The 12,504-nt window shown below is 47.9% G+C and overlaps 1 protein-coding gene across 1 annotated transcript in view; it reads left to right on the top strand.

Annotated features, from left to right (window-relative positions):
- The window catches only part of LOC126529421 (acetylgalactosaminyl-O-glycosyl-glycoprotein beta-1,3-N-acetylglucosaminyltransferase-like), a 70,079-nt gene extending 58,463 nt beyond the window's left edge, over positions 1 to 11,616 (top strand). Inside the window, exon 2 of the mRNA XM_055069590.1 lies at positions 7,351 to 11,616. Within this exon, the coding sequence (XP_054925565.1) occupies positions 7,351 to 8,846 (1,496 nt within the window). The 3' untranslated portion in view covers positions 8,847 to 11,616. The remainder of the gene's footprint in view (positions 1 to 7,350) is intronic.
- The last annotated feature ends 888 nt before the right edge of the window (positions 11,617 to 12,504 follow it).

The raw sequence follows: 12,504 nt of genomic DNA, 5'->3' as shown, positions 1-12,504 counted from the left end.
TATAGTAATCGTAATTTAGAGTAGCGGTAGTAATGGGAGTAATGGTAATTTTGACAGCACGCCGCCGCTGGTCGTATTGCCGTTTCTTTTTCCGTTTGCCGTTCATCGTATATTCACGCTGCTCGTCGGGAGTCCTAACTATACGCGTTGCCTACTCATAGCCATTCTACAACAACAATGAAATCAGTTGCGATAGGCTGGTCATTTCATATACGAAAGGCTAGTGACGTCACTCTCCACCTAGCAAGCTGCCGTCGCCGCGGCAGCTTGCGCAGCAGTCATCTTCACCGGGAAACGTATGCGGGGGAGCGCGCTATACGTGCTTCGCGTTGCTATCTGGAGCAGCTTGTCACCAATTATGCGGCTCGGATGTTTGTTTCGTGCTCGTTCTTTATTGAAACGAACGCTGCTATGTACCTTGTACGCGTGGTTCCAAATAATTAATGTATGCACTGTTTCGCCTCGCTTTGCCGAGTCCTTGAAGCCTCTGCATATCGGGGGGGGGGGGGGGGGGCGAGCCACTACTCCTGGCCCTGTACTGCCGCCGGGATCGGCCCACATCTTTGCTAATGAACGCGGAGACGAAAAATGCCGACCTCCGAGAGGCTAATTAGCAGCTTCGCTGTAAAAAAAAAGATATAATAATAATTCTGTGGTTTTACGGGTCAGAAGCACGATCTGATTATGAGGCGCGCCATAGTGGGCGGAGGCTTTATGGCTTGCTGTAAAGCAGTGATTTGGGCTTGTTGGTAAGACATCGTGAGGCTTATGGCGCGTGAAAAAGACAAGGGCGAAAGTGAGACGTGACACACACAGGCGCTGTGTGTGTCACGTCTCACTTTCGTCCTTGTCTTTTTCACGCGCCGTAAGCCTCACTTTATGGATTATTTTCGATCACCTGACTTCCGTTGGCGCGCACCCAATTCGCGATACACGAGCTTTTTTTTTTTTTCATTCCACATCTCCGTCGGAATGCGGCGGCCGGGATCGAACCCGTGACCTTGTGCTTAGCAGCTCGAAGCCATAGCCACTGAGATATCGATAGCGGGGCCCGTGTCAAACGTGTTTGCCCAGACACGGCCAAATTGACCGAGACCATTGCCCACGTATTAAGGACGCCTATCCAGCTGGTGCAAGCGCCTGCGCCACATCTCTGGCTCGCTGCCATGGCTCGGGCATCCCGCGAGCACATTTGACCCACACGCATCCGGGGTTGTTACGGTGTGTTGATATCTATATGTTGAATCTATATGATATGATATGATATGATATGATATGATATGATATATTATATGATATGATATGATATGATATGATATGATATGATATGATATGATATGATATGATATGATATGATATGTCGATAGCGAGGCGTGTATAGACCACCTCCAGGCTTCGGCCGATGTGCGAACGTATCAAAATGGCTCACGATCAATGCATTGGCCTATGTCCTGCAGTGAAGCGCGAAGAACGACATCAGTCACGAACAGGAGAGCGGACCTTCTCCGGTCGTCAAACCGTTTGGTTTGACGGCCTAAGTGCGTCACACATGCGCACTACTACTGGAAAGTCCATGTACACACAAGACATAAAGCTGAGAAACCTGACACGCGAGAATATAGCCCATATATGTATATGCGAAAATGTGGCAAGGTTTGGGAAAGTTTTGCAAAGGTCTTAACTCACAGACAAGTGTCATATCTTTCAGAGGGGTGTGCAAATGCATTTTTTTTCTCCTTCTATATGTTTCGGTAAGTGCAGTTTACAGAATTGCGATACAGTTCTTTTTTTATTATTATTATTGCTGAATTACGGAGCTGTTAAGCTGATGCTTTAGTTTTCCCTAGCTTGTAAGCTATGCGATTTTCAACAGTTCCTAGAAATTATTGATAACCAAAATCGAAAAATCTGCTTCTTCTAGTAGGTAGATATTAGCTTCTCTCCTCCTTCTTCTTTTTCTTTCTTTCTTTTTTTGATGCAACTGACTTTATTAACTTCGGTGCAGTGAGCGCCGAGCAAAAGGCCATTTTTCCAATTCCGCGTATTTGGATAGGAGTTCCTTTGGTAAAGGTGAATTGAATTGCTAATGCCTCGACCAAGTGACATGGCTGAATGAACGGATGTGCCCCGCTGTATCTACTATTAATAAAGCACGCCGATCAACCGTTCCACACACACGCGCACACCCAGCTTATTTATGGAGGCAACATGCTTGAGGAATGAGCCAATAGGTCGAGTTGCCTTCAGGGGTCGTGGGGACACCTGTGGTTTCTTGGTTATTCATCTACGAGTCCATATGTGCATTCAGAGGGACGTGACATGTGTCATAGGGCAAGTTTCTTCATGCCGCAGATTACGGTACTTGTGGTTTCTTGGTGCTGTTTATTCAACAGTCTATAGACATGCAGCGTAGAGGCACATGCTGAGGGGGGGGGGGGGGGGCAGAGAGAGAGAGAGAGAAAGAAACGACAATTGAACTTGATTATAACGAGCGGGTTTATGCTCTAAAACTATTCACTAAGTCACTCAGAGTGGTGGCTCGATACGAGTGAAAAACGTTAATAAGGTGAGAGTTGATAGTTCGGCTAGTCATTCTGGCTGTCCTATTTCACTCGTAAGATCGCTCGGCCCTAGGCAATCAAAAACAGCGCAGCCAAAAGTATTGATGCACTCGGACATTTCTTTGAAGACACAGGCTGCACAAGGTGTTCTTTTTTCTTTTTTTTAGCTGAACCAAATTAGAAAAAAAATGCCTTTGGCAGATGGCACAATTCTAACCCTTGAACTAAATTACTTGATCAGGTGGCCATTACTCATACGAGAAATCAAAATGCTTAATTGAAGAATTGGCATAATCGCAGTAGCCACATACCTTCTAACATAACTGAATTCTGGGATTTTACGAGCCAGAACCACGATATGATTATTACGCATGCCGTTTGAGTTTATTGAACGCCACAAGGGGGGGCGGGGGGGGGGGTGAACACTGCAATGGGACCTCTCCAATGGGAGCTGGTTGGGGACTACGGATTAATTTTAACCGCCTCGGGTTCTTTAAATGCCCCCCGGTGCACGCTCCATGGGCGTTTTCTGCATTTTGCCCCCGTCGCCGCGACCGGGATTCGATCCCGCGCCCTCGGCCTTAGCAGCGCAGCGCAGCAAAGCCACTACGCCACCACAGCGGGTCCTGATTACCTTTGCATAAATTATTCTACGGCACGCAATTGAATTTATCACGTTAACCGGCACTGGCGGAACCATCGCAAGGCTTGCACTATCGAAACGTCGTGTCTTCTTTCCGCGTCAACGCCGCGCGCCATGCTTCTACAAGCAGCGCCGATCTTCTTCATCATACAAGTTAATCAGTGTAGTTATGCAAGCTATTCAATTAAGCATTACGATTTCCCGTAGAAAAAGAATGACCCCGCTATCAAGGATCAAGGGTTAGAACGGTGCTATCCGCCGCAGGTAAGTTTTTAAAACTTGGTGCACTTAAAAAAAAATAATAAGACACAAACACACACACGTGCATACTGTACACACAAAACATGTCTTATGTGCTGAAGGAGGTAAACACATGTAAGCCGCGGACTGACTTCCACCATTTGTGTTTGTGTGCGCTTGCTGCCTAAAATGCGTGTCCGGCTCGTGTTTAGGTGCCGGGTCTTCTGCCGACGAAACCTGCTTCTGACTGTCGTGTCTATGTCCACGCGTGTATTTATTTATTTATTTATTTATTTATTTATTTATTTATTTATTTAAGTACCCTAAGGGCCCGTTAGGGCATTACATAGGAGGGGGGATGAAAAAGTTGAAGCGTAAGTGGAATGCGTACAATTCAAATGTATGAAGGCATTATAGAAACCATAAAAAAATGATCTAAACGTCTGTGACGTCACACAGATGACGGATGAAGAATACACGGATGACGTCATTGTGACGTCATCCGTCTATTTTTCCTCATTCGTGTGCCGGTTCATCTCGAGCCTCGCCCCTGCCCTCGTGTGCGTGTTCGTGAAGCAGTATTGTACGCGTGTTACATGAACAGGTATTACATAGTGCGAAGCTTCAACCTGTCCTCGCTTTTTATCCCTGTAAGTTCAAGCGTGTCCAGGACTGTATGCGGACTTTTCATTTGAGTTTATTTAGCTTACTCCCGCTCTAGAATACCCAAACCTGTGGCGTTTCTGCATATCTTACAGCACTTTCCCTGTCGTTATTACTATTGTGCGAAAAGGAATCGCCGTCACCCTTATCCGAGCGACCAAATCTTTCTCTTTATTACTTCAATAAAAAGAATTACGACGACTTCATCCAGGCCACACGTCGTGGCCCTTGTGGAATTCCTTGTTGTCATTCATCTATCCGTCCAAGTAAAGTGCAAGCTTTAGAGGCACGTGACATGCGTGATAGAGCGACTTGGCTTGTGTGACACGTTGTGGTACCTGTTGCTTCTTGGCGATGGTTCCGCTCGTCCGGGCATGTATTTTAGACACATACATATACGCTGGAGAGATGCACGACGTCACACAGACCAGTAACTTCAGGCTGTACTCGCCGTTTCTCGGCAATGTCTTAAATGGAAAAGCGCGCCACGTGCTGCTCTTGAGGACATTCTCACTCAAGTTCTTGAAACTTTTGCTATGGAGAAATACAAGTGGGAACGTTACCTATTAGGTATGTATTATTGAGATTGGCATCCTTCGGGAACTTCACGCACTTCCAAGGCTCTATCTGTCTGTCTCTCCGTCTGACCGATATATATATATATATATATATATATATATATATATATATATATATATATATATATATATATATATACACTCGTTCTTTTCTGAACATATATTCACAAACGCGCCACGCGCGGACTTCGTGGCGGCACCGCTAGGTGGCGCTGCGTTTATTTAGTGGGAATGAGGCAGGGGTGCCCTTTATACCCACTGCTGTTTATGACGTACATGGAGAGGACGGAAAAGACGCTAGAGGACAGTAACACCGGGTTTAATCTCTCGTACAAACAGGCGGGTGCAGTAGTAGAGCAGCAGCTTCCAGCTTTCAACCACATTGTGTTGCTAGCTAACAAGGAAGGTGATATGCAATGTCCGGTTATGATATATCGGTGGACAGGAAGGCGATAATATCGCTCCGAAATTTAGCGTTAGAAAAATCAGGTGTTACGGTATTCAATGAAAACAGTGAACAGAAGACAGTGTCGATTCAGCGACAGCAAATACCTCGGGTGAAAAAATATATATACCTTGGCATATGGATAAACGAAACGATGTGGAAACAGAGGAAAAACATAGAAATGCGGCCATAATGAAACACAGAGTGCTTTGGGGATACAATAGGTACGAGGTGCTCCGGGGTATGTGGAAAGATGTAACGGTTCCAGGACTTACATTCGGAAACGCGGTTGTTTGCTCGAAATCAGGGGTACAATCAGGACTCGATGGTAACCAGATGTCAGTGGGACGCCTCGCATTGGGCGCTCACGGGGAGGCTACAAATGGAGCTCTGCACGGTGATATGGGCTGGACTAGTTTTCAACTGAGGGAAGCTAACAATAAAATTGATTATGAACAGCGACTGACGAATATGGAAGAAAGTAAATGGGCTGGGAGAGCGTTCACTTATTTGTACAAGAAAAACATTGATTCACAGTGAAGGAAAAAAACTAGGAAGCTTACCAGCATGTATGCGGCCTGTAGGGTGGGCAACACAGCAACAAAGAACGTCAAGCGGGAAGTCAGAGAGGCTGAGATAATCTCATGGATGGCGGCAGTGGGGAAGAAACCTGCTATGAGTAAGTACTTAAGAGGAAAATATGAAATCAGGGGAGGAACAATTCAGGAATAATTCAATTCAATTTCTCAATTCAGGAATTCAGGAAGAAACAAATCAGGAAGAAACAAGGAAGTATCCCTTGAGCGTGTTTCCGACCGGCTTTTTTGTTTGTTTGTTTGTTTGTTTGTTTGTTTGTTTGTTTGTTTAATGTTTAACGACCAGTGGCCGAGTACGCTTCCTTGTTAACGTTTTCAGCGATCTGAAATTCAACGCAGATGTCGTGCCAGGTCGCCGTCGTCCACGAACAATGAATAGCTTTTTTGGGCCAGCTGTGTATGATCGATCGAAAACCTCAAGACGTCACTAAAACTGTCATATGTCCTTAGCCTTTTCGTTGAAAAATTATTCGTGAAGGTAAAAAAAACACCGCTAAGGCGGCTGTCACTTCGTGAAAGTCGTCTCACGCGTGATAGGTGGCAGGCTACAGCGCGACCTTTGCAGTTCGATGCGTAAAGCGCGCGTCTCCGAATGTCAAAAGTCTCTAGCACACTGCAAGGTAATTGTTTTCTTGAGCCGGCATCAACGGAAGCCATGAAAATGAGCTGTACCGCAGGTCGGCGCTTTGTTGTGGCAAGAGTCACTTCAGGGAGAAGGCGCTTACGAAGAGGACTCTTAGGAACGATCAAAGGTAACGAGCTTACATAATTAACGTAAGTTATGATAACACGTATTTACAGACAGACAGACAGACAGACAGACAGACAGACAGACAGACAGACAGACAGACAGACAGACAGACAGACAGACAGACAGACAGACAGACAGACAGACAGACAGACAGACGGACGGACGGACGGACGGACGGACGGACGGACGGACGGACGGACGGACGGACGGACGGACGGACAGACAGACAGACAGACAGACAGACAGACAGACAGACAGACAGACAGACAGACAGACAGACAGACAGACAGACAGACAGACAGACAGACAGACAGACGATAGATATTAGATTTCGCCCCCCTGTCAGAGCTTACTGGGTGTTGAGGGGCCAGCTCGCCTTGGGTCGGTAAAATGTCAACAACTTCCAGACATCTGTGCAGGTGAGCATTTGTGTTTCGTTCTGATCAGTTCTGATCAAAACGGCTGACGGTGCCGCGTGCCAAACTCCTCATATTTAGGTAAGTATGCACAGGGTCTGTGAAGGTAGTCGAGTTCGTGAATGTACAGATTGTCTGCACGGCGATAGACTTGGTATCGAAGTGTGTGAACTCTGGAAATTAGAGCCACGTACTGGATAGGCAGTTGCACCCACCTAAAGGAGTATCGAGCACGCCCTTTCGATTTCCACAGTTCTAGAAATTGAGCACCTCCACTCCGATTGGGGAGTGCAAGGGGAGTGACTGTACTCCATCTATGAATACGAGAGCTTTCGGAAATGGAGTCAAGTACGGGTCAAACAGTTCCACAGTTTCCAGCCCTCCGTTTCCTTCGTACAGTGTTGTCAGGTTGTAATCCTCGTTAAAGCACTCTTCTCTCCGTTTCTCTTTGTTGCAGACTCTTGTCTGACGAACTTCACGTCAACCGCCAAGCGATGGGTGCCGATCCTGGGCCTCGGCGCGGTCGTCTACGTCGTCTTCTGGACCATGGGTTACAATCCAGTCGGCTCGCCTTCCCTACCGTACACGACGCGAGGCGGCGCAACCGTCGCCGTCGCGGAGAGCTCCTACGCCAACGAGCGGGACAGTCGAGCTTCGCGACAAAGTTGGGGCCTTTGGTCGGATAGTTCAAAGACGGACGGTTCTGCCGACACGCCCGCGCGAAGTGAACAAGCTGAAACAACGTCGAAGCAAGGACGACGATCCGAGACAAAACTAGCGCCAGTAGACTCGACGAAAGCTCTGGGGACGACGTCGTCGTCGGAACTGTTGAGACCGATAACAGCAGTGGCAGTGACGTCACCAAGACCGCCGGCAACGAGAGCAGCGGGGACAACAACAGCGAATAACGACGTCGGACATACGTGGACCCCGTCCGATGAATTGTTTCGAGGCTACAGCAAGGTACCTTTCCCGCTGGAGAACGTCACTAACTTACCCAACGCCTTTAAAGTCGTGTCAGACTGCCGGTGGGACCTCGACTACCTCTTCTTCGTCCACACGGCAGCGACTCACTCGGAACACCGGCGGGTCCTGCGGCAGGTCGTGGGCAACTCGACGTACGGCGCCAAATACAACTGGACGGCCGTGTTCTTCGTCGGCATGTCGCCCGTCGACAAGGTCGCCCGCAGTGTGGCCTCCGAGGCCGAAGCCAACGGCGACGTCATCGTGCTGCCCTACCTGGACACGTACCGCAACCTGACGTACAAGTACGTGTACGGCATCAAGTGGACCCTGGAGTACTGTCCGCGGGCGCGCTACGTCCTCAAGCTTGACGACGACATCGTCGTGCACCTTCCGTCGCTGATGAAGAAGCTCGCCGGCGGCAAACCCCCGGGCTCGCCGCCGTCGTCGTCGCCCACGAGTACTCCCCCGAAGTTGTACTGCTGCGTCTGGAACGGCATGCCGGTCATCAGGCAGACGGCGCTGCCGTGGTACCTGTCCGAGAAGACGTACCCGAAGAAGGTGTTCCCCAGGTACTGCTCGGGGAGCGCGGTGTTCATGGACTCGGCCGCCCTCCGACCCCTGTACAACGCCACTTTCGCCGTGCCGTACATACCCATCGACGACGCCTACGTCACGGGAGAGCTGGCGGCCGTGGCGGGCGTGAAGCACGAGTCGCTCAACCGGTTCTACTCGTTCGTCTCCGCCAAGTGGCCGTCGGTGGTCAACGGCTCGCTAATGGTCGTGCAGGTGTCCAACGCCGAGCAGCGCTCGCAGGCTTGGAAGTCCGTGGCAGCCGCGCTCGACAAACAACGGACAGCTGCCGTGACGTCGTCGTCGACGTTATCGCCTACGGTCACGCGAGGTACAGGAGCATCTGCGACGGTCCCTTCGAGGGCCACCGCAAAAAGTTCGCCGAGTGTAGTGAACGTAACTTCTAGGACTCCTTGACGAGGTGTGCCGATAGCGCTAGATTCATTGCGGATCTCCGACTAGCGAGTTCGGGGAAGAAAAAAAAAAAGCAACGTGTGGTAGGACAGAACTAACTTGTAGGGATAGTGAAGCGCATAGTTTATTCACTTTCAAGGCGCACATCTTGTATGCCCCATGAAGCGAAAAAATCCAGCGTCCGTCCGGCGTTAACATCCTGTATTACCCAAATCCACGTGACCTAGTGATGATGTCACGTCCCCGGCGCTGGACCAGCGGCGGCTCGCACTGCGAAATCCCACGGCGAAGTGAATGAAGGTGCGTTAAGGTGGATAAAAGTGGATTAAGGTGGATTAAGGTAGAGTTTTAAGTTAAGGGCGATAACTTGGAGTAGCCAATGTGCCATCGCATTCAGATCACGTAAGGATACTTAAGTGCCTGTCAACTTCTTGTTATTTACTCTATGTTTGCGCTCTTTGCTAGTGAAATACGTGGACCCTGTCTCTTCTGTATAGATGCACCAAAGCCGATGGTTACTTGGTCCTTATCTTCGCAACGGTATATGCTTTAATATGGGCGACCTTGTGGTTCTAGACTTATATTAACAAAGAAGTTTCTACTCTAGAAAGAGTCATAAGAGTGGGCATCGGCTCATCGCGCTAGCTGGCGCATAAAACGAGAAACACAGGCGCGGTATGACACTATACCATCCACGCATATGAAGTGCAGTGTGTCGGAAATATGGCAGCTCAGAGTGTTGTAACCTGTTTGAAACTTCTTGGATGCGATTGTTGGCACTACCGGTTCTAGACGTCTAATAGACGTCTAGACGGTGTCTTCAGCTTTAAGTTATGAACAGATGTGCATCTAAACCGCACCAATTAACCGTCAAATGACGTGGTCGCACCAACAAGACGTACGGCGAGCTTGCAAGTTTTCTCACAGGTTTTCGCGCACTCTTGGCAACTCTACGAGTATAGTGCCGACGTCGGACGCATCGCATGATTTTCGGCGTAAATCTGTTTTAAACCACTTAAGAGTCACTCCTTACGGGATGTTAATTTTTGAATAGTGTTTTATCACATCACCACTACGACGTAGCTGACAGCAGCAGTACTGGTGAAGACGTTTCACGGTGCTTTGATCAACCATAACGTGTCACAGATTTGAAAAAAGAAAGAGAGATACAAATATCCAAAAGTGCCCACACAGGTTCTTTTGTTTACGACACGTTTACATCTGTACACGTGCGATATACGATAGTTCTGGGCACTTTGTTTGAGCACACTGTGACGAGAAGTCACTACCACCGCTGCTGCTTGCATACAGGCGTGTACAGTAAGGTCATCTGTTAAAGACAACACTTAATTATAATGTTGGCACTGACTATTACTAAGATTAGACGGGGGGGGGGGGAGGGGAGCATAGTGATTTTTCATCAACTAACGCTGCAGGTTTCGTTGTCTTTCTTGATTGATTTAGAGTACATCGCAGGGCTCCATCCCCAAAGAGCAGTGAGTGAGGGGGATACAAATTAAGAAGGTAGAAAAGTGTATTCGTAGAAAACTCAAACACAGCGAAAATTTCATGAAATCATGCAAGAATGAATACTAAATAGGCGTTCTGTTTAAGAGTGGACCGTACTGTATGCACCGATGAATCTCTGCACGTCTGCGCTGGCAACTCTTCGAAGCGCTTAAAAATGTTTGCTCTTGTTAAGCAAAGGTGCCAAGCTAACCTCGAACGGCTCCTTTAACAATTTTGTGAATTAATCTGGCCCTTACCTGCATTCACAGCAAAACACAATATCCTTCTCGGCACTGCAAAGCGGTTCGTCTATTGGGGCTCCAAATGAGGTCATACGCCGTTTGGCTCGCCCCCCGCCCCCCCCATAGTCCGTACGGCACCAATATTTACATATCAGCTCACGTGACGGGAGCTATTGGCATTGCAACCGCACAGAATATTACTTTGTGTTAAAGTAACTACTGTATGGCCAGTGGTATTATCTACGCACACAGTGCTGTGTTCATTTCTTTCTTTCTTTTTCCCTCGTATTTCTTGCTTCTTTTGCCAAAAGGTTATTTTTATATCGTGATATTTACGTCCACGTTACTAAAAGTGATGAGATTAAGTTGGAAGTTTTCAACTACTCAAAGATGTGAAAGACGGCTATAGCAAAGTGAACGTTCACAGGTGGTGAATGACCTGCCTTGCGGTACTTATATCGACGACGATCCCAACTGTGAAGAGCATTTTACAAATTCGACTGAAAGGGAACGTTAAACACGTTATGCGGCCGAACTTGATCGCAGCTATAGCCTGTCATGTGCTTTGTCATGTGTTTTGTACGGTCATTATACGCGGTTTCGTGAATCTGCTGTTGATTTGTTCCTATTGTCTTTTTTATTTGTACGCGCCTGTACACTACGCCTGTGGAAAATCTTACAAACTTCACTTTGAAAGCGTGTACCTTCAAGAAACATTGCGCATGTAGTATGTGTTTTAACTTAACTGCGACTAGTCAGTAACTGTCACCTTCTGGTGCGCAGGTGTTTAAAATGGTGGGACGAGTGTGTTGTTTTATTTGTTAATTTTGCTTTGCTTGTGCGTTTTTGCTGATAGATAACGACCACGGTACAATTGAGAAGAGCTTGTTTATCAGCAAGTTTTGAAGACGTGGAATCTTAAGAAACATTAGACATTGGTAAATGAATTTGACTCTTCAATACATGTTCAGTCACTGCCGTCGTGATGTACACTTGTTATAAACGGTTTGTTGAATGTTTTATTGGGTTTGTTTATTCTGGTTCTTTCTCCTTGTGCGTTTTTGTTGTTGTTAAGCGACCGCCATTCAGTTGTGAATATCTTTTTACTAATTATATTCAAAAAAGGCAACATTTAAAAAAAGTCGTAGCAGGTGTGGATGAACAACGCACTGCAACTACAGCCAGTTGCATTCCATCCTGATGTACGCTTACACTATAAACGGTTTGGTGATTGCACAGTGCATCTCACTGGTGTGTTTCGTTCGTTTTGTCTGCACGCGCGTGTCGACGTGACCAAAGGCGAATCGAGCTGCGATTTTCGTTGCACCCCCTCGTCTGTTACCGGCGACAAAGCAACTTATAGAGGCGCAAGTATTTGAAGCTTACGGAACATCGGTGACGTGGATGCCGAAAGCAGAGCCGGTATAGCCACATCTTGTGGCACTCCCTTGAGCCACATCGGGCTGGAAACATTTTTACTCGTTGTTGTCGCCCTACACGAATGTTTCTCGCTGAAGCAAGGAGGTAAGAGCTAGCGCACGTGCGTCAAAACATTACGCGTCGCCGAAGCAAGGAGGTAAGAGGTAGCACGTGCGTTATAACACCACGTGTGGTCGCCATAACCTTTTCGACGGCGACTATAAGCGGAGCGCAACTCGTCATTGCGGTAGCAGTTGTGTCGCGCTCCTGCTGAGCTCGGCGACCGGAGGCGGCGCCACCAGCGCTTGTGCTCGCGTCTACGTCACCGCGACATTCCGCCCGCGTGCGTTCACGCACAGGTCGACACGCTTCAATCGCTGCGTGTTGAGAGTGCCCACCCACGAGACACTTTTGAATCTACTCGCGGAAACGGACGTCACTATTACTCGTAGTACTTTAAAGTCGATGCGGACGCGTTTGTAGGTGTAAGT

Source organism: Dermacentor andersoni, chromosome 8, assembly GCF_023375885.2.
Source record: "Dermacentor andersoni chromosome 8, qqDerAnde1_hic_scaffold, whole genome shotgun sequence".
NCBI lineage: Eukaryota > Metazoa > Arthropoda > Arachnida > Ixodida > Ixodidae > Dermacentor > Dermacentor andersoni.
This window is presented reverse-complemented; position numbering and strand designations above follow the sequence as displayed.